Source organism: Mustela nigripes, chromosome 1 (assembly GCF_022355385.1).
Source record: "Mustela nigripes isolate SB6536 chromosome 1, MUSNIG.SB6536, whole genome shotgun sequence".
NCBI lineage: Eukaryota > Metazoa > Chordata > Mammalia > Carnivora > Mustelidae > Mustela > Mustela nigripes.
The window spans coordinates 50,594,284-50,620,377 of record NC_081557.1 but is presented as its reverse complement, the minus strand read 5'-3'; the positions used below and the strand labels follow the sequence as shown (position 1 = coordinate 50,620,377).

At 41.3% G+C, this 26,094-nt stretch overlaps 1 protein-coding gene across 12 annotated transcripts in view; it reads left to right on the top strand.

Annotated features, from left to right (window-relative positions):
- Positions 1-26,094, top strand: part of XRRA1 (X-ray radiation resistance associated 1) — a 72,384-nt gene that overhangs the window by 8,877 nt on the left and 37,413 nt on the right. For 7 of the 12 annotated variants that reach the window (XM_059410763.1, XM_059410781.1, XM_059410800.1 and 4 more), the window contains 5 exons: positions 1,683-1,867; positions 5,643-5,714; positions 6,829-6,901; positions 10,158-10,255; positions 17,518-17,651. The exons of 1 other annotated variant lie outside the window; for it this stretch is intronic. In XM_059410763.1, the coding sequence (XP_059266746.1) occupies positions 1,683-1,867; positions 5,643-5,714; positions 6,829-6,901; positions 10,158-10,255; positions 17,518-17,651 (562 nt within the window). Of the gene's footprint in view, positions 1-1,682; positions 1,868-5,642; positions 5,715-6,828; positions 6,902-10,157; positions 10,256-17,517; positions 17,652-26,094 lie in introns of those variants that run through there. 4 more of the 12 variants (XM_059410829.1, XM_059410837.1, XM_059410755.1 and 1 more) reach the window with 3 other exon arrangements.

Sequence of the window (26,094 nt, the reverse complement as noted above, 5' to 3'; positions counted from 1 at the left end):
CAAATAAATAAATAAAATCTTTAAAAAAAAAAAAAAAAAAAAAAAGAATATTCCAGCTATCATTCCAGTTATTCAAACAATCTCCATCACACAAAGCCCAGCACTTTTCCTTTTCTTGTTCTGGTCCTCTAGACTTTTTCTGATCTGACTCTGCTGACCTCCCCAGGCTCATCTCTTTTGTCTCCTATTCAACTCTGGACACAGTCTGGGCCTTCCTTGCTCACTTTGTTGGGAGTTTGGACACCAACGCACACTGGAATCTCTAGGAGTCAGAGCTTTTGGAATGACAAAGTTCCATGACCCAATTGGGGGCAACCCTGGAAAGTAGAATCCTGGCCACTCAGCCCCAGAGTGGGAATGGGAAATAACTCATGGCAGACATAGGATAGGAGTTGCATTCAGGAGTCAGGATTGGCAGCTGTAGTTAGGTGAGCCAGGGCAAGCCCCCAAAGCAGAGGCTGTGAGGGCAAGAAGCCAGTGATCAGAAGCACTGAGCTGGTTCCCGCAACTCTTTGCTGGTCTGTATTTTTCTGATCTTTAATGGGGCCCAGATACTTTTGGGGCCCTTCCTCTGCCCAGGCTGCCTGTTTTCTCCATCTCCATCTAGTCAATCTTAAACTTACTAGATCTAGCTCATGAACCTAGACTGGTAGCTCCCCTTTCTGTGCTTTCATAGCACCTCTTCTACTAGGCTTCTTTGTGTCAGGACCTCCATCTTAATTCATCTCTACAGCCCTAGTTCCTAGCACAATGTAGATGCTTAGAAAAGCTCTGTTTGGGCGATTGTGGCTAGGGGCTGTGGCTCAGCATTCATTCAGCTGTTCATTCAGTCATGCTTACAATATGGTAAGCTCTGTGAATATTCTTGGGAATACTGAGCTGGATCAGACAGACAAAATCTGTCTGGGGGACAAGGCAGACAATAAACAAGTGAACAACAACAACAACAAAAATTACAGATTGCAATGAATGCCTTGGAGTAAATAAACTGTTGTAAGAGCAAACAGATTCTAGAATGTTGTCATGATTTTTGTTAGGTGAGCTTACTAGTAAACCTCATGTTCTTTTTTGCTTACATAAATTTTCAAGTTCTTTCTACAGTGAACATTATTGGATTTTTAAAAAAAGTTTCAACTGTCATATCATTTTCGTATTGAGCTCCTAATATAATCTTTACACTATAGTGATGGTATCCAGGGTAAGGTTTCTCAAGATGGAGCCCATTGAGTTGATGCCACTCATTTATTTTTACCCAAGAGATGACAAATGGGAGAGCTGGCATAGGAAAGAATAATCAGTTCTGCTTAGGAGAGTCAGAAAAGGCTTTGAAGAATAGGAAATACTTGGTCAAGGGTCTTGAAGGAAAATTAACATTTGGAGACAAAAGCGTCGAGGAAAGAACTGGGCAAGTCATTCCACATCTTTGAGTCTTAGCCTTTTCATCTGTAAAATGGGGACAGTAACGTGTCCTTCATTGGGGTTTGGGACCAGTTAAATGAGATAGCTATGCAGACATCCCCATCACCAGCCCCAGCAACAGCAACAGCACAACAGTATCTGGTGCATATCAGGTCCTGAGGAGCTAGTTTTGGTTTTGGTATTATATGTAAATATTCTGTAAGCACACTAGTTGTGGCTTTAGAGGAGTTTGCTCCTCCTCACTGTTCTGATCTTCTCAACAGGCCGAGGACACTGGTTAGTGGCTCGGAAATGTAACCTCAAGAAGAAGCCCAAGAGTGTGCTTGAGGCACCCGCTGAAGTTCAGGAAAGCCAGAAGAAATTTTCTTCTGAGGTCAGGGGAAATAAAGGGTTTCAGCAGGAAAACCAAGCGGACGTTCTTGGACATGTGCTGGACCGGGCTTTTCTGGTGAGAGTAAATGTATCCTGGAATGACTGGCAGCATTAGCTGACGACAGTCTTGGTGGGAGACAAGGATTTGCTCTGTTCCACTCTGGTACCATGACCCCCAACCCACCCCAAACTATTAAAGTGATCTTGACTAACTGAGCACAGTCAAATTGATGAAGGGACCCAAAGCTTTCTTTACATTCTTTACATGTTTAGCTTTCTTTACATCCACCTTGTGAGATAGGTATTATGGTCCCTATTATGTTGTGCCATTGTGAAGATGGGAGAACTGAGGTCCCAAAGAGGTAATTTGCCTTGGCCATGGTCTCACAGCTAATAATTAGAACTTTGTCTATTCAGGATTAGAACTACTCAGGATGAGAGCTCTGGTCTACTAACTCCAAAGCCTGTGCCTTTTAGTATATTAGGTAAAAAAAAACTTTCAATTGAGTTGAAGAGACAAAGGAGTACGGGAAGAGGAGTACAGGGAAGAGTAAAGTGAAAATTCCACTCCTGCACCTGGTAGGGGTAGAGATTCCTGTTCTCTGGGGAGACTTTTCCAGGAATGGGGGAACTGGAGAGAGTCCACACTCCATAACTTTTGTCCTTTGGTTTTAGTATCTGGCTAAAGTCTGGGGGAGCCAATCAGATAGTACCCACTGTCTGGGGCAGGCTTTATGAAGAAGACTGGGGTGTCTGTATTGGAAACCAGCCAGTTAATTTCACATCTGCTCTTTGCAGTGCCTCAGTGGCTTGGCAAAGAGAGACATATTTTGTAAACCAATATTAATGTCCAGACCAGTTCTCACAGCTCCCTATGATGTATTCTCTGGCATCCTGCTTTGTTCCCAGATTCTGCTTATGGTTTCCAAGAGGTCCCTTTCTACACAGGTCAGATGTTGAAAGAGAGCTTTGAGAAGATGGCTTTGAGGTTGCAACTTACCTCAAGTGGGTAGTGTAAGCTTTTTGCAGAGTCCCATGGTATGTCCTTTGTTGTAATGTCCGCTTCTCACTGGGGATGCAGAGGACTGAAAGAGCAGTATTGAGGAAGGGCAGAAAGCACGTACCATAGTAGTCTTCTTTTGTTTTGTTTTCTACAACATACATTCCCACTTTAATGGAGATGGCTATTTACCCATGCTACGGCTTTGTATAGCAGAAGCAATGTTGTTTCTTACAGTAATGGGATACCTACTTACCTGATGGATAGTTCCACTTGAATGTTTCATTGACACCTCCTATTGAACTACTGCACCAATCCCCTTACTCCAAATCCCAAGACATACCTCTTTTCTACTGTTTACTATACTGCCTCAGTGATGGTGCTATATCCAGTCACCAAGCCAGTAATCTGGGGTTATCCTTAACACTTGCCTCTCCGTCACCACTCCACTACCACCACTAGTAAGTCTGACGCTTTTATTAAATAGTTGTCAAATCTGTATTCTTCTCATCTCAACTGCCTCTATCCTAATCTGGACTACCATCACCTTGTATTAGAGTAATTAAATAACTTCCTGACTGGTCTGAACCAATTAGGATGCTTTTATTTCATATAAAAAGAAGCCAGAGGCATTGTTATTCCAGGCTAGGTTAATTTACTATTAAAGGCCCTAATGTGCTTAGCATGTTAACTTGTTCTCTTCGGCTAATTGCCTTCACAATCCCAAAATGGCTGTAGCAAGTCCAGTAATCGTATATAAAGAATAACATCCAGAGGTACAAAAGGGATTGTCATTATTTTATATCTATATTTAAAATTAAGAAAGAGCTCCTCAGAACTGGCCTCCTACCCCCAGCATCCAGTGTCTGTCTGATTGGCCAGACCTATAACACAAGTCCTTACAGTCATTAGTTAGGGGATTGTGACCTCCAAGATTGGTTTAGACAGTCAGGACTTAACACTTGGAGCTGGGGCCCAAGGACACATCTACTCAGAAAAATGGAATAATGTTGGGGTTCTCTTTCTCTCTCTTTTTTAAAGATATATTTATTACTTGAGAGAGAGGGAGATTGAGAGAATGAATACGAGGAGGGGCAGAGGGAGAAGCAGACTCCCCTCAGAGCAGGGAGGCCAGCATGGGACTCCATTCCAGGACTCTGGATCATGACCTGAGCTGAAGGCAGACACTTAACCGACTGAGCCACTCAGGCACCCAACATTGGAGTTCTTTAATAAGGAAGTAGAGAGGTTGCCCTAGGGAAGGTAATTAACAATGCCTAGTGTATTGGTCTCATCCTATGAGTATCAGACAAAGCAATTTTTATAAAATTGCTATCAGCTCTTGCAATAAAAAAAAGTCTGTTAGCTTTCCACTGACTATAGAACAAAATCCACACTCCCTTACATAGCCAGGGACCCAGTTGATTTAGTGGCTGCCTCCCTGGCCTTGTTCCTTTCCTTCCTCTCAGAAGCACCTGGCTTTTACCTGTCTTGATAGCTTTCACTTCCTGCCTCCCACTTTCTTGGGACCAACTCCTACTTAGCTTTTGGTTCTCACTTGAAATAGTACTTCCTCAACTAAATAGTTCCTCTCCTCCAGGCTGAGGTCAGGACCTCCTGTATTGTCTCCCATAGCTTCTTGAATTTTTCCTTTAAAATATTTATCACATTTAGGGGTGCCTGGCTGGCTCATTTTGTAGAGCTTTTGACTCTTAATCTCGGGGTCATCAGTTCAAGCTCCACATTAGATGTAGAGATTACTTAAATAAAAAATAAATATGCAAAAAATATTTTTCACAAGCCAAGCTTGCTACTTGGCTTCCATGTTGTGAGTTCTGTGACTAGAATATTATTATTGGTTTTTTTTTTAGACAGATTGGACTCTGTGACTAGAATATTATAAACATCTAATTCCATGCCTAAACATGATACTATAGATAAATGATTAACAGAAAAAAAAATGAGGCTTGGTTAAACAGAAATAGAAACTCCAACACTGAGATTTTCCTCTAACTTTTAACCTAAGGGGGCAACATATAGTAGTCAGAAAAGCAGAGGTTAGTGATTCCACATTTGGATTCAAATCATTTATCACTTACTAGCTGTGGGACCTTCAGCAAGGCATTTTATCTCTCTTAACCTTATTTTTCTTATTTAAAAAGGAAAATGGTCATACTTATGTTAAATGGTTTAGTTGGGATTAGAAGAAAACATATTGATGTGATTAGCACAATATATGGCCTAAAGCAATATTTAGTAAATATTTAGTGAATGAAAGAACGAACAAATGAATGAACAAGCAAATTATTATAAGCATGAAGAGATTGGTAAGGTCCCAGAAACAAATATTTTTTTTTTCAAAGATTTTATTTATTTATTTGACAGACAGAGATCACATGTAGGCAGAGAGGCAGGCAGAGAGAGAGGAAGGGAAGCAGACTCCCTGCTTTGCAGAGAGCCCGATGCAGAGCTGGATCTCAGGATCCTGGGATTATGATCTGAGCCGAAGGCAGAGGCTTTAACCCACTGAGCCACCCAAGTGCCCCGAAAGAAAGATTTTTTTTAAAGAGCCAGGTAGAAGTGGGGCTCAGAAAAGACAAAGAAGAAACAGAGAGGAAGGGATTCTCCTAAGAACCCTGTCAAGTCAGTGTTACTACGATCTCCATCTTGCAGATGGGAAGCTGAGAGGTGGAAGAGCTGAGGTGGCAGCTCTGGTCTAACAAACTCCCAAAGCCCATGTTCTTTGTGCTGTACGAGGCCCCCTTTCTCAACAGGGAGTCATTTGTTTTCTTGGCCAATGATATAAACTTTGTTGAGGCCTTGAGAGCTGACTCTCTGCACTGTGTTCCAGCTGAAGCACCATTGTGTGAGGAAGCCATCAGACCTGATCAACATCAATGTGAGCGGCCTGAAGTTCTCCAAGGTAGGGCCAGCCAGCAGAGATGTGATTAGGATGAGCCAGACCTGAGGTGGCTCCTGGCTGTTTGTCCATTGTACCTCCAGAGTCCCTAGGGACTGAGGGGTTGGGGTAGGGGACATCAGACAAAGCCTCACTGGGTAGAAACAACATTCAGACACAATATTTTGCTGTAAATTTGGTATTACCATTGGCTTATGTGCGGTGAATTAAAGGAAGTAGCATTATGGGAGTTGGTTTGAATTTGTTGTAGACCTCTGTTGGGGTGACACTGAGTTCCCGTTAGAAGAGCCTCTAGGAGAAATTTCTCTCAAGTCTCAGTGCCAGGATGCTGGCTTGTTCTTATATATACTGTGGCTCATGTAATGAGTCATATTTTTCCTATATTGGCTAATTGGCAGCTTGAGCCACATTTGTGCCACCTCCCCCATTAGCCAATGTATATGAAGGATATCATGTCATATGTTTTTGGTTTATATGCCTACCATGGCATATGAAGAGAGATAAGTGGTATAAAATATACAGCAATTAAAATAGATATATCAGTACCATAAGTAACATAACCATAGTAAATCTCAAAAGATCTAGGTGTATCAACACAAATAAATCTCAGAAACATAGTGTTGAGTGAAAAAGGCGGGTTGCAGAATGACACAGTATCATTGCATCTAATATAGAGTTTTAGAACTTATAAATAATATTACATATAGTTCATAGATATACATATATAGAATACAAGTATAAAACAAGTATGAGAATGATAGTCACCAGTTCAAGATAGCTGTGAATAGTTGGGAAATGTGGGGATGGGGGGCATGGTCAACTCTTTAGTATTTTATTTCTTTAAGGAATTGAAGGGAAGCCAGCAAAATCTTCTTATTTATTAAAGGTGGATAGTGGTTACATGGGTCTTCAGAGTTATCATTCACTAAATTTTTCTGTACATTGGAACTATTTCATAATAGAGAAAAAGAAGCAGAAAAGCTGTTCTGGTCCTCAGCAAGTGGGTGTTCTTTGCTAAGAATATAGCTTATCCCTGTAGGTTGTTGTACTCTGGAGCTTTGGCATCGTCCCCTTTGCAGGGGCTAATCTTGTGTTCTTTTGAAATGCTTTCCCACAGGCTAAGGAAAAGGACTTCAAGCATTTTAATTCAGTGATTTACATCAATGCCTCAGAAAACCTGCTTCCTCTAGGTAAGCTTTTCTTCCTGAAAACTACCTTCTGCATCTTAGCAAGCACAATCAGTCACTCCTGTTAGAACTTGCCTAATTATTCAGTCATTCATGACTGGCAGCTCATCCCTTTTTCGGAGTGCTGTAGGCTAGGTGCTGGAGATCACCCAGACCCGGATTTCAGCCCAGAGCTGGCACTACCTCCTTAGAGTGTTTCTGTCTGGGCTGCTGCTTCACTGTCTGTAAATGGAGACAGTTCCCTTCCTTTCTTCCTCCCCAAGGCAGGATGCCGTGTAGGCTGAGATGAGATAGGTACATCAAATTTTTTTTAAGCCTGTATGGGAGCATAAAGACTTCTCATTTATTCAGCAAGTCTACAGCGACCCCTGCTGGGTGTCAGGACTATGTGAGTGCTTGGCTTTTGAAATGAATGCATTCAGTTTATAAGGTGAGCCTATAGTTTGGTGGGAAAGATGGGTTCAGATACAGATAATTATAGCAGAATATGGTAAGTGCAATGATAGAGGGAATCAGAAAATGCTGTGCAAGCATATAAGCGGAGCACCAATCCAGACCAGAGTGTCAGGAGAAATTTCTGAGGAAAGGGCAGCTAGCTGAGACCTAGAAAATGGACAGGAATGAGAAGGTATTTCAGTTCAGTGGAGCAGATGTGGGACAGCAGTGCCTGATAAGGACACGGAAGAGGCTCTGTATGTTTGCATGGGATGTGAATAGGGGAAAATGGAGACCAGAAAGGCTGGCAGGGACTGGAGTATCAAGGGCCCTGAGTTGTCACTAATCCTGCAGGCAAAAGAAAGCCTTGGAAGGCTTTTAAATAAAGAATTTCAGTGGGGGCCATGAGGAAGGTGAATAATGAAAGAAGAAGATGGGGACCAGGACACCTGGGAGGTGATTTCGTTTTTCTCAGGGGTAAGGTAGGGAAGCCTGAGCCAGGCAGTAGGGATAAGGGCAAGTGCAAGAGAGATTCAGCAGGAGGTAGAAATAACAGGATGTGATAGCTAATGGGCACATGGAAAGAAGAAAGAGCCAAGAGGGTTCACTGAGAATGGAGAGCACTAGAGGAGAGGCAAGTTTGGGGAGAAATAGGATGAGTTCGGTTTTTAGTGGTTGAGGTTGAGGGGCGTTTTTAAAGAAGCTTGTGACACAACCCCTGCCCTTAAGGGAACAGTGCAGTCTGTCAGGAAGGTGGGCTTGAAATACAAAGGCCAGTAGGCATATGAAAAGATGCTCAACCCCATTAATAATTAAAACAGCATCAAAATCCCATTTTTTGCCCATCAAATATTGGCTAATGTAAGAAGGACTGATTGATGACAGCCAGCATTGATGGGGAAATGGATACTCTCATTGAACCAGCAGAAGTATAATAAATTGAGGCAACATCTTTAGAAGACAGTTTGGCAATGACTCTTAAAATAGTCATTGCCTTTAATCTAGTAGTTTCCCTTCCAGGAATTTATTCTACAGAAACACACTCGTACAAGAACGTTCATTGGAAACATCCTGAAATACCTATTAAGCAGTCTTTTCCATGGGATCTACTGAACATTCTGACTCCCAAGACCACCATAGGCCCCACTTGACACCAGGGAGCTCTAAGTCATTCCATATAGTATACCTGTAGCACAGCACCTGCAGTTCCTCTTCATTGGGATCTCACAGCAGTGCCTACTGTAGCAGTCCGTGCAGCCATCTGGGCCATTCTCTGCAGCCACCTGCTCAGGTCCAAGGCAGTAAGACTTGCATTTGGTGGATGTAGGAGCCATTCTGGCTTAGAAGCCTCATTACCCAAAGGAGCAAATAGCTATTGTAATGCTCCATAGACATAGCTCCTAGAGTTCCAGCAAAGGATGCGACTAATTATGGGATTCACCACACACAGGGAATCCAAATTTCTGGTGCCCCTTCAGATGTTTATAGTTACTTCTAGTCCAGATGTGAGATACCAGTCTGGCATCATTTTTACCATAATAATATTGTATAACTATGTTACCGTATCATCTGTTTAGATTATCAGGGAAAAGGGCTAGAAAGTTAACCCAAAGACCAGTTCTCATGCAGAAGGGAAAAAGGGTTCTTGCTTTTTATCCAGATAACCCAAAGGCTATCAGTAGGTGAGTCGTTCATAGATGTGTACCCCTCAGGCTAATAATACATTATATGTTAATAAAAAATAAAAAATTTTTAAAAAGTAGGGGAATGGTTAAGTAAATTAAGATACATCTATAATGTAGAACATAACTCAGACATTTTGCAGATCTATATGTTTTGACATGGAACAAGCTTTTTTTTATTTTTTAAGATATATTTATTAGAGAGAGACAGAAAATGCAGGGCGGAGGTGGGGAAGAACAGAGAGAGACAGAAACTAAAGCAAACTCTGCACTGAGTGTGGAGCCTGATGCAGGGCTTGGCACAGGGCTCAAAGTGGAGCTCAACATGGGGCTCAGTCTCACAACCCTAAGATCACAACCTGAGCTGAAAGCAAGAGTTGGACACTTTAACCAACTGTGCCACCCAGGCACTCTGGCATGGAACAGTCTTTAAGTCATACTGTTAAGGGAAAAAGGCAAATCAGAGTACAATGTGTATGGTATGATTCCATTTGTGTAAAAAGGTGTGTGTGTGTGTGTTTCACTGTACACATGAGAAAAATTCTGGAGTATTATAAATGAAACTTTCATTGGTTATCTCTGGGCATTGAGATTAAAGGGAACTTTATTAACTTTTTTTGGTAGACATGTTTTACTTTTACAATAAGAAATAACAAAGATAATTTTTTTTAATTTTTTTTTTTTTAAATTTACTTGTTTGACAGAGATCACAAGTAGGCAGAGAGGCAGGCAGAGAGAAAGGAGGAGGCAGGCTCCCTGCTGAGCAGAGCGCCTGATGTGGGGCTTGATCCCAGAACCCTGGGATCAGGACCTGAGCCAAAGGCAGAGGCTTTAACCCACTGAGCCACTCAGGTGCCCCAAAGATAATTTTTAAATAGGCTTTGGAGTTAGACATAGACTCAATTCTTGACCCTTTCACTTCCCAGCAATTCCATTTATAGCAAATCACTTAGCTTAGACAAGCTACAATTTCCTCAGCAGTAGAATGAGAGTAGTAACCCTTATTTCAGGGGTGTTAGAGATTTAGAGGCCGTGTGTATAAGACACCTGACCATAAGCTTAGTCAGTGGGAATCCAGTAAACAACCACTCTTAACAGCTTTCTCTTAAAAGTAGCTAATTCTCTTTCTCCTCTCCCTGTAGAGGCATTTCATACATTTCCAACCTTAAAGGAACTGGAGCTCGCATTTAATGGAATCAAAACAGTCTATGTGAAATACGGAGACTTTAAGTTCTTGGAAGTAAGTTGGAGGTAGGGAGTTTTTGGTGCCCACCTGTTTCTTTATAAAGAATGGGTATAAAGGTCCCTACTGATTATATCTGTTGGGAAGGAGCTCTCTGGGCCTTTATAGTCAGACTATTGCTTCACAGCAGTCTTCTGCAGAGAGTGGTGGGCTTGGTGGTGCTCATGACGGTAGTGGTAGTGGCAGCTGTAGCAAATAGGTGAGACTGTATCATATCTGTGGCCATTGTGTGTGGTCCTGAAAATAAATGCCAAATTTCATGCCAGAGGGGTCTGTGCAGAAAATTGAGTTTAAACAGAATAGGAAGGAGAGTTTGAGGGGATATCTGGATCCAGTGGGGGTTATGGAGCCTGAGAGGTTAAGTGCTTGGCACAGATCAGGCCAGCTGAACTAGAGGCATTATGGACTAATGCCAGAGACCCATCCTGGTCCAAATGAGCCAGATTGGCTCCAGTGGGCTCAGGTAAAGGAGGCTAAAGGCCTAGTCTGTAGGACAAGAGATGACTATGAGATTGAACGGGACTCCTATAAGTTCCGTAGCGCACACATTTTTTTTTTTAATGTATTTATTTTTATTAATTATTTTTATTAACTATAATGTGTTATTTGTCCCAGGGGTACAGGTCTGTGAATCGTCAGGCTTACAGACTTCACAGCACTCACCATATCACATACCCTCCCCAGTGTGCATAACCCACCCACCCTCTCCCTACTCCCCTCCCCCTGGCAGCCCTCAGTCTGTTTTGTGATAATAAGAGTCTCTTATGGTTTGTCTCCCTCCCCATCCCATCTTGTTTCATTTTTTCCTTTCCTACACCCACACCCCCCACTCTGCCTCTCAAATTCTGTATATCAGGGAGATCATATGGTAATTGTCTTTCTCTGATTGACTTATTTCACTCAGCATAATACCCTCTAGTTCCATCCATGTCATTGCAAATGGCAAGATTTCATTTCTTTTGATGGCTGCATAGTATTCCGTTGTGTATATATACCACATCTTCTTTATCCATTCATCTGTTGATGGACATCTAAGCTCTTTCTATAGTTTGGCTATTGTGGACATTGCTGCTATAAACATTCAGGTGCACGTGCCCCTTCAGATCACTACATTTGTATCTTTAGGGTAAACACCCAGTAGTGTGATTGCTGAGTTGTATAGTATCTCTGTTTTCAACTTTTTGAGGAACCGCCATGCTGTTTTCCAGAGTGGCTGCATCAGGTTGTATTCCCGCCAACAGTGTTTCCTGACTTGTTAATTTTCGCCATTTTGACTGGTGTGAGGTGGTATCTCATTATGGTTTTGATTTGTATTTCCCTGATGCCAAGTCATGTGGAGCACTTTTTCATGTGCCTGTTGGCCATCTGTATGTCTTCTTTGCAGAAATGTCTGTTCATGTCCTCTGCCCATTTCTTAATTGGTCTATTTGTTCTTTGGGTGTTGAGTTTGATAAGTTCTTTATAGATTTTGGATACTAGCCCTTTATCTGATATGTCATTTGCAAATATCTTCTCCCATTCTGTCAGTTGTCTTTGGTTTTGTTGTCTGTTTCCTTTGCCATGCAAAAGCTTTTGATCTTGATGAAGTCCTAGTAGTTCATTTTTGCCCTTGCTTCCCTTGCTTTTGGTGATATTTCTAGGAAGAAGTGGCTGTGGCTAAGGTCATAGAGGTTGCTGCCTATGTTCTCCTCAAAGATTTTGATGGATTCCTGTCTCACATTGAGGTCTTTCATCCATTTTGAGTTTATTTTTGTGTGTGATGTAAGGAAATGGTCCAGTTTCATTCTTCTGCATGTGGCTATCCAATTTTCCCAACAACATTTGCTGAAGAGACTGTCTTTTTTCCATTGGACATTCTTTCCTGCTTTGTCAAAGATTAGTTGGCCATAGAGTTGAGTTTCTATTTCTGGGCTCTCTGTTCTGTTCCATTGATCTATGTGTCTGTTTTTGTGCCAGTACCATACTGTCTTGATGATGACAGCTTTGTAATAGAGCTTGAAGTCTAGAATTGTGATGCCACCAACTTTGGCTTTCTTTTTCAACATTCTTCTGGCTATTCGGGGTCTTTTCTGGTTCCATATAAATTTTAGTATTATTTATTCCATTTCTTTGAAAAAAAGTGATGGCATTTTGATAGGGATTGCATTAAATGTGTTGATTGCTCTAGGTAGCATAGACTTTTTCACAATATTTGTTCTTCCACTCCATGAGCATGGAACATTTTTCCATTTCTTTGTGTCTTCCTCAATTTCTTTCATGAATACTGAGTACAGATTCTTTGCCTCTTTGGTTAGGTCTCTTCCTAGGTATCTTGTGGTTTTGGATACAATTGTAAATGGGATTGATTCTTTAATCTTTCTTCTGTCTTGCTGTTGGTGTATAGAAATGCATGCAACTGATTTCTCTGCATTGATTTTATAACCTGACACTTTACTGAATTCCTGTATGAGTTCCAGCATTTTTTGGAGTGGAGTCTTTTGGGCTTTCCACATAAAGAATCATATCATCTGCAAAAGAGTGAGAGTTTGACTTCTTCTTTGCTAATTTGGATGCCTTTTATTTCTTTTTGTTGTCTGATTGCTGCGGCCAAGACTTCTAGTACTATGTTGAATAGCCATGGTGATAGTGGACATCCCTGACGTGTTCCTGACCTTACAGAAAAAGCTCTCAGTTTTTCCCCATTGAGAATGATATTTTCTGTGGGTTTTTCATAGGTAGCTTTGATGATATTGATGTATGTACCCTCTATCCCTACACTTAGAGGAGTTTTGATCAAGAAAGGATGCTGTACTTTGTCAAATGCTTTTTCAGCATCTATTGAGAGTATCATATGGTTCTTGTTCTTTCTTTTATTAATGTATTGTATCACACTGATTGGCTTGCGGAAGTTGAACCAACCTTGCAGCCCAGGAATAAATCCCACTTGGTCGAGGTGAATAATCCTTTTAATATACTGTTGGATCCTATTGGCTAGTATCTTGATGAGAATTTTTGCATCCGTGTTCATCAAGGATACTGGTCTGTAATTCTCCTTTTTGTTGGGATCTTTGTCTGGTTTTGGGATCAAGGTACTGCTGGCCTCATAAAATGAGTTTGGAAGTTTTCCTTCCATTTCTATTTTTTGGAACAGTTTCAGGAGAATAGAGATTAATTGTCCTTTAAATGTTTGGTAGAATTCCCCTGGGAAGCCATCTGGCCCTGGGCTTGTTTGTTGGGAGATTTTTGATGACTGCTTCAATTTCCTTATTGGTCATGGGTCTATTCAGGTTTTCTATTTCTTCCTGGTTCAGTTTAGGTAGTTTATATGCTTTTAGGAATGCATCCATTTCTTCCAGATTGTCACATTTGCTGGTGTATAGTTGTGTAGCACACTCTTGACATTTGTACATCCATAGCTGCTCTTTCCTGCATGTTGGCCTTATAGTACAAGTGTTTTATATTCAGATCTCAGCAGAATGTCTGTGCATCATAAGCCTTGGCGTTGACCCCAAAGAGTTGATAACTTTAATTATTTAATCTGCCAGCATCAAGAGTCAACCACTCTTCACAAAAGCCTCACTTAACTTAGTCTTGCCAGAAGGAGAGAGAGAGTTCTTCCACAAGAGTGAATATTTCAGACTTGATGGCCTTTGTATGCCAGAGTTTTTAAAAGCTTTAACTGCTTGGGACAGCAGTCTTCTTAAATGGGTTATTTGTCCTTTTGTTCTTAAAACATGCTATACTAGATGTAATGGTACCTTTTCTCCATGGTTTCAAGCTATATTGAGGATGGGGTGATTTACTATGACTTGGAACAGGAGTTGTCCTCAGACTTGTCCAGGAAGCAGAGCTCTTAAAAGTCCAATGAAACAGAGAGTGTAAATTGATAACAACTGGTAATTTTTTGCTATGTTAAAAATAAAATTGAATACTAGAATTTAGTATAAACAGTGGGAAACAGATTCCAGATGCTAGAGAGAGAGGTAGCCATTTCCTTTATCGATAGGCTTGGGAGCTTCTTATGAACTTCCATTTTTTTGTTATTTTACCTTTTTAAAAAGTAGTCATTTTGTGTGTCATATATTGTCATGCATTGTGCCAGGCATCTTGTTTTCCTCTCCCCTACTATTTCAAATCCCTAATTCAAGTCCCTATGGGCCCTGGGGAGGGAACATGACTGTAGGCTCTGATCCCACAGCTGACTAGCTTGGATCTACTGATTGATCATGATTGACTTAGATGCCCTATTTCTTAGTTTGATAGCTTCTGATAAAGTTTATTTATCTGGCAGATCCAGCCTTACCCAAAGGAATTTATTTACATAAGAGAGCAGACCAAAGTCAAGATGCCGAATGTAAATGAGAAGGTGAAATCTCTTGGCTAATCATTTATTTCTATCTCTGTGATTTATAAGGTCTCTCTAAGAAAAAACATAAAATTGTCCAAAGTCCTGAATTTGCAGTTCACAGTAATGAATACTTTGATGTATAATAAAACTTGATGTGACTCAGCAGGTATAGTAGGTTAGGAATCTTCTGTTCTTGTTTGCCAGAAAGGCTGCCACCTGAGGAGTAGAATTCTTCAGCAGTCAATTTAGAAAAACTTAACTTTGCCATGATTTGATTTTCTGCATACTGGTCTGAAAAAGTCTCAGCTGGAGCCTGGCCCTGAGAGTCAGGAGACTGTTTCTTGTTTTGGTTCTGCCACTATTTTGATACAGCTCCTTGGCCAAACCACTTCTTTTCTCTGAGACTTAAGTATCCCCCTCTGCAAATTCTGGGTCAGCTGTCAAGTTCTGTGACCTGTAATTCTAAAACTATTCGTTTCTTTGAGCTGTCCTTGATTCTGTGGAGAGCAGATTTGGCCCCAACATTAAGTAACCAAATCAGCTAGGACAGGGGTCAGTAAACTTATTCTATAATGTGAATATTTTAAACTTTGTGGTCTATATGGTTATAACTAGTCACAACTGTGATAACTAGACAACTCTGCTGTTAGAGAAGGAAAGGAGCCATAGATACCACATAAAAAAATGAGTGTGGCTGTGTTTCAACAAAACTTTATGATGCTGAAATTTGAATTTCACATAATTTTCACACAGTATTCTTCATTTGATCTTTTTTCAACCATTTAAAGTGTAAAAATTATTCTTAGCCCACAGGCCTTACAAAAGAGGCAGCAGGATGGAAATGGCTGAGAGGTGTTAGTTTACCCACTCCAGAGCTAGCACACTGATGAAACAGCTCAGTGTGATTGGAATGGAAAGTGAAACACAGTGGAGTAGTGATAGGTGAGCCTGGAGAGGTAGCAGAAGAAAGACTGTGGGAAGCCTTGGAAGCCTCACTATGGAGTTTGAAATATCCAGTGGGTGTTAGGTATGGCTGCTGGCATGAAGCATGAGTTGGGGGGAACAGTATGAGAGATATTGAGACAAAATCCATAGGTCTCATTGACTGCTATGAGGGAGAGGATTTTCCCACCTTTACCTATGATTATCTGAGTCCTCTTTCCAGGTCTTCCTCCTTAAAGGCTTCTATCTTTGCCCCTGCCAAATAGAATCACCCGTTAGTGTGAACTCTCAAAATTTGGAATTTGCTGATGGCAGCATGAACTCATCACTCCATTGGTGCTTGGCACCTTTCATAGTCTGCCCAGTCTTCTCAAACCCTCTTATACCATGGACTCTAGTCATACCCAAACTATTTGCAGTCCTTAGAACAAAGTACACTACCTCCTGTCTCCGGCTACAGTGCTTGTTTTTTTGCCTTTAACAATTTGGTGAATACTGACTAGTCTCTGAGGACAGCTCCAGCGACATGTGCTCTGTGAAGTCTCCTGGATCCTCTGGTAGAGCTGACTGTTCCTTTCTTTGTGCTTCCACTGGTCTGTGTTCAGACCTCTATCCCAGCAGCATTTCTACTTAGTAGACATATATGTTTATCTACCTGAGCAGCTAGGTTGTGAGCTAGCAGAGGACAGGCTGGTACAGAGTAAGCCTTCAGCATATGGTCCTTGAATGAAGAGATGGTTATAATGATGACAGCCAACATTAACTATACTTACTATGTAGCAGAGTCATGCTAAGGGTTTTATCTACACAGTTTTTCTTAAGAACTCATTATTATTTCTATTTTATAGAAGCTCAGGTTAGGTAATTTGCCCAAATCCCAAATTTGGCCAGTATTTAAACTCAGGTCTATGGAATCCATCAATTGATTACTACAGTGGAGTCAGACCAAATCCAGTCCTCCTCTGTTAGTGGCCTACAGCCACTTGTTTATATGTCTGTTTGACTGTGCAACACTGATGTGGTCAACCAGCTGGGTAAGAGGCTGAAATGCCTCCATTCAGTAGGCTTCAATGAATATGTGTGGAGAAAGAGGGAGGAAAGAAAGCAGACTTACACATGAGAGCTTAAGTGAGTGTGTAGAGGCCCAAAAGAGAAAGAACAAAGATTGGGTTGATACCATTTATCACAATTGTCTTTGTCTTTGCAGACAGAAACTCAGTTTCCTCACTGGACCCTGACCTAGTCAACTATTTCATGAATCTAGGTGGCCAGTTAGAAAGTGGTTGATAGTGACAGTTTGGATTATTGCCCTCATAAACCTGTTCATTTCAGATGATTTTTTATATGCACCTACTATGTACCAGGTCCTATCTAAGTTACAAGGATATAGTGATACAGTAACATGGCTATTGACCAGGAAGTTTATGGTCTAGCCTACCATCATGTGCCAAGGTTATGCTAGGCACATCCATGTACCAACATCCCTGTTCCTCAGATGTGTGTCTCCTTATCAGGTACCTGGCTGACCATGAGAAGTATCCCTAGATAAAGCACCCAAATTCAGGGGAGAATTCCCTGAGAGATTCCAATTGGCTGGTAAATTAAGAGAAGTTTTATAAGGAGGCAGCTTTTGAGTTGGCTTTCTGGGGCTTAAATTCAGATACATGGAGAGTGAAAAGCTCTCCAAGTTGAGTGAAAAGTTCAAGCAAACACCTCTAGGTGGGGTGGTGCAGGAAATAGGGAAGGAGTCACTTTGGTCAGCACCACAGGATAAATCAGGATTTGTAGTGAGAGCTAAAGCTAGCAAATAGGCTGGGAACAGACTATAGTAGGCCTTGAATGTTAATCCAGAGAGTCAAGAAGGTTTGAGGCTTATGAGTGATGGGGTTGCCTAGAAGGTTAAAAAAAATGGTGAGCCCCCACCTCATGTATGAGCATCATTGTCATGTGTAGTACTTCTGTTCTCCCATCTTTTATCTTTGTACCATAGTTCCTGGACCTTTCCTTCAACAGCCTGACTGCAGAGGCCATTTGTGATCTGGGGATTCTCCCGCACCTCCGTGTCCTGCTCCTTACAGGCAATGGGCTCACCTCCCTGCCACCCAATTTGGCTGTCAAAGAACAGTAAGTTCTACATCCTAGGGTCCATCCCATGTGTTCCCTCATGAACCTTTGGGTGCAAATATGCAAGGTAATAGCCCAGAGCAGCTCAAAAGTGCTATGAAGACGGCTGTGAGTGTTCAGAGCAGGGAAAAATGCTGCCTACCGAAGCTCCTATGAAAGGAAGTCATGGGAATGGGGCCCCAAAGAATGATTAGGGCTCAGATGGGTGTCTTCACACTCTCCTATGCTGTTAGGAGACCCTCAGGTATCTAGCAAGTCACTTTCCCTGTCTCTGATTGGTCACTGGTAAATTGTGGATATTGCTCTTGCCAGACTTATCCCTTCACAGACCTACTGAGCTTTGTATGTTCCCATTCTGCACCTTGGTTCAGGCTGTGCCTTCTGACCATGATATAATAATGGTCAATGCAATATACATCATAATAATAATGCTAATGCAATATACATGTGCTTACTATGTGCCAGACACTGTTTTCAGCATGTTATACATGTTAACACATTTAATCCTCAAAACAGCCCTATGAAGCAGGTGTCCTGTTATTATCTGTGTTTTATAGATGAGGAATTTGAGGCCCAGCTATGTTAAGTAACTGCTGATAATGACTAAGCCAGAATTTAATGAAGTCCATCTGATCCAAAGACCATGCTTATGACCATTACGTTCTCTTCTCATATGGATTTTGCATATCTTCCAAGGGCCTATTCAGACCCTCCTCCTCTCCCTATCAGAAGCCTTCCCTGATGGCTTTAGACCATACTTCTTCCCTTCTCTAAGCATCTGTTGAATTTAATGTTTTCCCTCTTACTTTAGAAGTTTATATATTCTGTTGTGACTTATGTCTCACAAATAGGTATATATATGTAAATAATAGATAAATGGGTGAAATACATAGAGTCTCCCAAAAGTATTGTGAGCACTATGAGGGCAGAGGCTCTGTCTTAGTCATCTTTGATCTGAAGCAGCTGGTTGAGGAGTCAGTATTTTGGCACAAGTACCTATTCAATGGATGTTAACCAGTTTAGAGATGGTGTAGGCAAAAGTCATGGTGATAATATTTGTTGTGATGATGGCAGTTGCGATGGAGTTTATAGTGATGATAGTGGTTGGTTAGTTACCCAAGAAGTTTGGATAATAGTAGTGATCATTGTATTAGGGATTTCATTAGGCTCCTTTTGTTTGCAAGTGACAGAAGTCAACTCAAACTAGCTGAAGCAAAAAGGGAATTTATGGGGCGCCTGGGTGGCTTAGTTGGTTGAGCATCCAACTCTTGGTTTTGGCTCAGGTCATTGTCTTGGGGTCATGGGATCGAACCCACACTGGGGTCTGCACTCAGTTGGGAGTCTGCTTGAGGATTCGCTTTCTCTCCCTCTGCCTCTCCCCTGATTTGCATGTGTGCACTCTCTCTAAAATAAATAATTTTTTCCCCCAAAACCCCAATAAAGCCAAAAGGGAATTTTTGGCACATTTACCTGTAAAGTCCTAAGGTGAATGCTGGATACAGGTGCACAGCATGTTGTCAGGACTTTGCATGCATCTCAGTGTCTTTCTTCATCATGTGCGTAACTTCTCTCTCATCTTTCTCTCACTTACTTTCTCAGGCACATGCACACATCTTTTTTTTTCCTTCGTGTTGGCAGGCTTTCTCTATGACCAGACACATATCAGTCAGGGTCAAGTCAAGAATATGAAAACTACTTGAGGTATTGCAAATTGAGGGGACTTAAATGTTTGTCATGGGGAGAGATAATAGTTGGCATTTTATTATGAAAATTTCAGACACACATAGAAGTAGAGTCAATGGCAAAATGAACTTCCATGTACCCATCACCTAATGATTATTTTTTTTAGATTTTATTTATTTATTTGACAGAGAGAGATCACAAGGAGGTAGAAAGGCAGGCAGAGAGAGAGAGGAGGAAGAAACAGGCTCCCTGCCGAGCAGAGAGCCCGATGTGGGACTCGATCCCAGGACCCTGAGATCATGACCTGAGCCTAAGGCAGCGGCTTAACCCACTGAGCCACCCAGGCGCCCCACCTAATGATTATTGCCTGACAGTTCTGAGGTCACAGACAATCCTGTTTAATCTATACCCCCACCACTTTTTTGAGCTTTTATTTATTTGTTTGACACAGTGAGCAAGAGCATACAAGCAGGGGAGCACCCAAGGGAGAGGGAGAAGCAGGCTCCCCCCTGAGCAGGGAGCCCAACATGGGGCTCAGTCCCAGGACCCTGGAATCCTGACCTGAGCCAAAGGCAGACGCTTACCCAACTGAGCCATTCAGGCACCCCACCTTAAATTAGTCTTAAGAAAAATCTCAGACGTATCTAGCTATCAATGAATACTGCAGATTCATGTAGTTTCATCTGTAATAATCCAGTGTATACCTCTCTAAAAGAGAAGGACTCTTGAAAAAAATCATAATCAGAGTACTTTTATTCCACCTAAATATTAGCAACAATAAATAGAGGGAATTGGTTTTATAGGTGGTGGAAGGGCTAGAAGAGCAAGAAGGAAAAAGATTGATGCCCAGAGGTCAGATGCCTCCCAAATCCTGGACTTCAGGCCACAAGCCTGTCCCTGCTGCTGGGCTTTTAGAGAGGTTGTTGCCACAGTTCTAGATCTGCTGCAGATGTGCTGCCCCAGTCAGGGCTGGAACCTCACCAGCAGGGATGCCGGTGCAGCACTGCTGCCGCCAGCAAGCTGTCAGAAACAAATGAGAGAGTTGCTTCTCCCCCTCTTCTGGCCTTCCAGTCTCACCAATCCCTCCCTTGGCAGTATCTCACTGGAAGCCAATTGGAAAGATGGTCTGGGAAGTGTAGGTTAGGGGTGACCGTGGCCCCTTAAAATACATAGCAGAACACAAAGGAAAGGAATAAAGTTCAAGAGCAAATAGGCAGATGACTGGTGCCTCCCAGCCCTTGGAAGCCCAACATCTACTCTCCTTCTCTCCATATTTAATCACAATATGCTTTCATCTTAAGTGAAGGATCTTTTCCTTTTCCATGAAGATACTTTCACCCTCTTCTATAAAGGGATATGAGACCGTTCCATAGGTCACTGTATCCATTTCTGAATGATATCATTTTCTCTTCTAAAGCAGTCACAGTGCCAAATAGATATTTTATAACCTAAAAACTAAGTTTCGAAGTCATTCACCATTAGTAATTTACACACAACAAGCAGAGAAGAAAATATATGTATTTGCTACAATAATCTTTTCTTAACTGGTCCAGAGGCCATAGTACACATTTATGAATCCTTCCTTCATCACATATTTAATGTTTCCTTCTCCCTTATCTAGCACCTTGGCAGTTTGGGCTCTTTAACTGGCATGATATCCTAAATGATCATTCCTGAAGAATCAGAGTTATGAATCCTTTTTTAATAGGCTGTGGTAGTTTTCTACGAATGCTTTTTAAAATTGTGGTAACATAACATATAACATAAAATTTACTATCTTAACCATTAAAAAATTTTTTTAAATAATCTCTATACCCAACATGGGGCTCAAAATCATGACCCTGAGATCAGGAGTCAGGTGTTCTACTGACTGAGCCAGCTAGGCACCCCGTCTTAACCATTTTTAAATGTACAGTGGCATTCACGTAAGTCCCTTCACATTGTTGTTGTACCATCACCACCATCCATCTTCAGAACTCTTTTCATCTTGCATAAATTCCATTAACTTTGATTAATGGACATGACACTTCTAAGAGGAATACCTTATAATTCCCTGGATTCCAGTCATATTTCTCTTTGTCCTCAAGGTATAACAGCAATCATACCTACTTTGGATAATCAGTATCAATCACCCAGCCAATATAGTAAACTCCTTTTTTTTTTGTCTAATGGTTTGTTGGATTGAGGAACCCAAGTGGCCAGTAGCAATCTCAGGTTCTAGTTAAGAGAAACTATTCTTTGTGTCCTCTGTAAAAGTATTCCTCCCTAGGCAACTAAGACCTCTACTTGTAGGAATGGAGGCAAAAATTCGGCAAGTGGATGATTGTAAAAGGATCTGTTCTTATTTCCTTTCATTAATTCCTAGATCCTATGTTCTGGTTATGAGGAAGACCGCATCAGTACTGGTTGCTGGTTTATGTGAAACCTTATCTTTTTAGTAGTCAGAGCCCTGTCTTCACAGGGGTTAGTCTCCTAACTGGTATGATAAATAAGTTGTTAAAAAACTGCTCTACCTTTCTATTAGATCAGCTGCTTCTGATGGGGAAAATGTGGTAAAAAAGTGAATTCCATTTTTATGGGCTCATCATTGCACTTATGTGCTATCAGAGGTGTTCCATGGTTAGAAGCAATGTTATGTGAGGTACCAGGATAAAGAATATGATATTCTGTAAGTCCCCTGATGCCGATGCTGGCAGAATATTAGGGAATGTAAATCTCTATCCAAAACACATGTTTATTCTGGTAAGCAACAAAACAAAACACTGTTCCTCTTATGAAGGAAGGTGCTTATTAAAGTCATCCTCCCACAAGGTGGTTGGCTAATCCTTGCAGAAATGGTGCCATGTTAGGGGCTCAACGTTGGCCTCTGCTCTTGGCAGTTTGGGTACTCAGCAGGGGGGTAGCCAGATCTCCTTGGTGACGGGATGTGTGTAGCCTCCATGCCTGTGCTAAAGGCCATTTTTCAAGTACTAGGGTATCTGAGGAGAGAGGCCATCTGACTTCATGGAATGGGTCATCTTATCCACCTAATCACTGAGAGTCTCCTCTAAAGTGGATAGCCTTTGGGAAGCATTCACATGGGATGCAAATAATCCTTGTACTCTGTCCATTCTGAGAAGTCCACTCACATAATTTCCCCCTTAGACCTTGCTCTCAGCAGTTTTACTTTTTTTTTTCCCAAGCTTGGACTATTCTGCTAAACTGTTAGCCACTGCCCGTGAATCAGCGAAAACCAAAAAAAATAGATATACACATTGCTCTAAGTTTTACCTATTGGGAGGATTTTTCTTCCCTTGTCTTTCAGAGTCACCCCTGTATAAAGTTGTAATACTGTAATAGTCTTTTAGTGTCAGCATATCATGAACAATCATTTGTAAACCCAACTAGGGTGTTTTCTCCTACATCAACTGCTCACAGAACCTTAGTTGTGCTTTGATGGAGAGGTAACAGCAGGAGTAGGCATCATAGGAATCTGAGCCATATTCATTCACACATTTTTTCCAGACTTGCTTGAGCTGGATCTCACATACTGCTTTCACTTGCTGAGGGAATTCTGCCCATTTAGTTCATGTTGAGTCACTCAGGTCACATGGTCACTTCATGTTCCTGTGATCAGCTAGCTGTTCAGTCTTCACCAACATAGGGTAGTAAGCCAGAAACTATTTTTCAAAAGGAGAATAGTTATCCACAGAATAGGGCATATATAACTTTGGAGTGCCTGAGTGGCTCAGTTGGTTTAAGCATCTGACTTCAGTCCAAGTCATGACGTTGGGGTCCTGGGATGAAGCCCTGTGTCAGGCTTCCCACTTGGCTGGGGGTCTGCTTGTCCCTCCTCCTCTCTCTTTGCTTCTCCCCCTGCTCGTGTTCTCTCTCTCTCAAATGAAAAAAGAATAGGACATAACTTGGCTCAAAAATTATTCTGCGGGGTGTCTGTCTGGTTCAGTTGGAAGAGTGTTTGACTTTAAATCTTGGGGTCGTGAGTTCAAGTCCCCTGTGGGGTATAGAGATTACCTAGAAAAAGAAAACAACTTAAAAAATAATTCTGCAATTGGGACCTATAAAAGGCTCTATTCTTAGAAATGATATAACCTATCCATCTAACCAGGACAAACTTGAGAGGGAAAAGGAACACTGTTAATTATTTTAGGGTAACAGGTGAAAACCCAGAGTGTCCTTGAAAACCAGGACGTTATGGTAACCCTGTACTATACAGCACACCCATTTGCCTTAGACATTTAGAACACTGTTGGACCTATTACAAAACCGCATCTTGCTCTGGGCCCGACACAAAACTGGCATCCCCTGGGATGTTCAGTAAATGGATTAGAATAGCACAAATGTTTTATGCATTGCTTCCCAAATCTAAAAAGACCAACAAAGCTTTGTGTCTTTTTCTTAAGTAAGAGGTGGTGCGAGGTGAAGGATTATGTCTTTCACATTGGAGGTATATCCCAGCATGCTCCCAGCTACCTGGACATCAAGAAAATCGATCAAGGTGGTAGTTCTTTGAATTTTTGTAGGGTTTCCCTCCATTCTCTGACATGCATGCATCTTACTAAATTGTCTAGAGTATTTGCAACTTCCTGCCCATCAGGTCCAGTCAACATGAGGTTCTGTGGAATACCAAACTGGATTAGCAATAGATGTGTAATAGATTATGTAGGCTGAAAGAGTTGATGTTGATGTGGCCCTAAGAAAAGAGAGCAAAGATGTACTGTTGTCCCCATCAGGCAAAAGCAAACTGCTCCTGGCAGTTCCTATTCACCAGTAAAGAGAAAGAAACATTTGATGGGTCCTTAGCTGTATTGCAAGTGCCAGGGGCTGTGTTGATGTACTGTAGTAAGAAGAGTCCACATGTGGGGCAGCAGCTGAAATTGGAGTCACTACTTGATTAAGTCTGCGGTAATCTATAGTCATTCTTCATGACCTGTCTTCTTCTACACAAGCCGAATAAAACAAGTTAAGCAGGAATATCATAAGACCCAGTATCCTTTTACCTTTCTTGTCTTTAGTAATGGGAGTAGTCCCTGTAGTTACCTCAGGGATGCAGAATAACTTTCAGCTTACTGTTCTAGAAACGGATAAACTGGGGCTTCAGTTTGTCCCTTCCTGCTGTAATAGTTCTCACTTTGTTGGTCAGTAAACATATGTGGTTATTCTGTCAGTTGCTTAGTATGTCTGTTCTAACTATCCATTCAGGAACTGGGGAGATAACCAAAAAGTAGGCTGATGACTTCACTGGGTTCATTCACAGGCTAAATTTCCATTCTTCTGTAATCCCCTGCTTTGAGTGATAGACCACCATACCTTTCATATCCCCCGACATTAGCACTGATTTGCAGATAATTGTCTAGTAATCCTTGAAAGGCCTGGTTCAGACTATCTGATAGAATTTTCCACAATGTTGCCAATGTTCTATATCTCCATTGTCCAATATGGTAGCCACTATTATTAAACACTTGAGATATGATCAGGGTGACTGAAGAACTGAATTTTTACTTTGATTTAAGCTTGTTTTTAATTAAATGGAAATAAGAAACTGATTAAGAGGCTGTGACTCTCCCTTTGGGCAACTCAAATCATTTTTATTCTCACCAGCTCTAGATTTTTTTTTTTTAATTGTATAGTTCACGCATAATTATTTGAAGCTAGTCTTCAGTCTCTGCAAGGACCACACTATTTCTAGTTTACACCTTCCTATAGGATTTAGTCCTGCAAAGCCCTAACTTAAAGCAGGGGCAGTTTATCAGGAATCCCCTTCTCTGGTGCACCCTGGACTCTTGGCCCCTAGACTAGCAAGGTTGTCAGAATCTCTGCTTAACATCTCAGCCTGTCTGCCACTTCTGGCCCTAGGGGAAAAGAGACCCCAAATGTTGCAGAATCCCCTTTGATCTTAGCCCCCTAACTTCTCACAGCTTGTTAGTTCCCAGATACCTTAAAGAAAATTGTTTTTAATATATATATTTTATCTGGATTTGTTTATACTCAGAGAGGTGGCCCAATTATTTAGTCTGCAATACCATAAACCTTTCCATTTATTTTGGCCAGGTGCCTAGGGTCACTCAGTATGGAACCATTTTAAACTAAACCAAACTAGCTGGATATTCTCTGAGCCATTCCAATGATACAAATTTGGGCTACAGTTTTGCACAAGGGCAAATCTACTCTCTCCCTTCCCTTCTTTTCATTCCAAGGTAGTTTTACCCTAGCTGTGGGATGAGGAGTGTGGGTTTAGTGCTAGTTCTCGCTCTTCTGAGTGTGTATCTGTTTAGGATCCTACGTTCATGTAGGGGGTCTCCAATTACATGCTATTTCAGCAAGATCAGCAAGTGTCTAAAAAGGCTTCTTGTGCTTGGTTTCTGTCTCTGGATTTTTAGATTTTGGCATATGACTGCTTTATTGTCTTCACATCTCTTACATGTTTTAAAATGATGAATCTTTTTTCTTTTTAGGTTTTATTCATCATTGTAGTTGTTTTCAGTGGGAAGTCTTGTTGCATAATGCAAGGCAAGTCTTCACCACTAGGTATTTCTATTTCTTTATATATAAGATGGGGAGAATAAATGTACTCCTATTTACATCAGAGTATCAATTGAAATAATTGTGCTTTGAAAGCTATGAGGCTCCAAACAAACTGTTATTTTCTTCCTGGTTGTCTGTCCACACAAGAATGTTCTGTGGATTCGCCTTCTTCTGCCAACTTCTTAAATGTTGATGGTCCTCAGTTGTCCATTTTCAACCCACTGTTTTTCTTAAATTT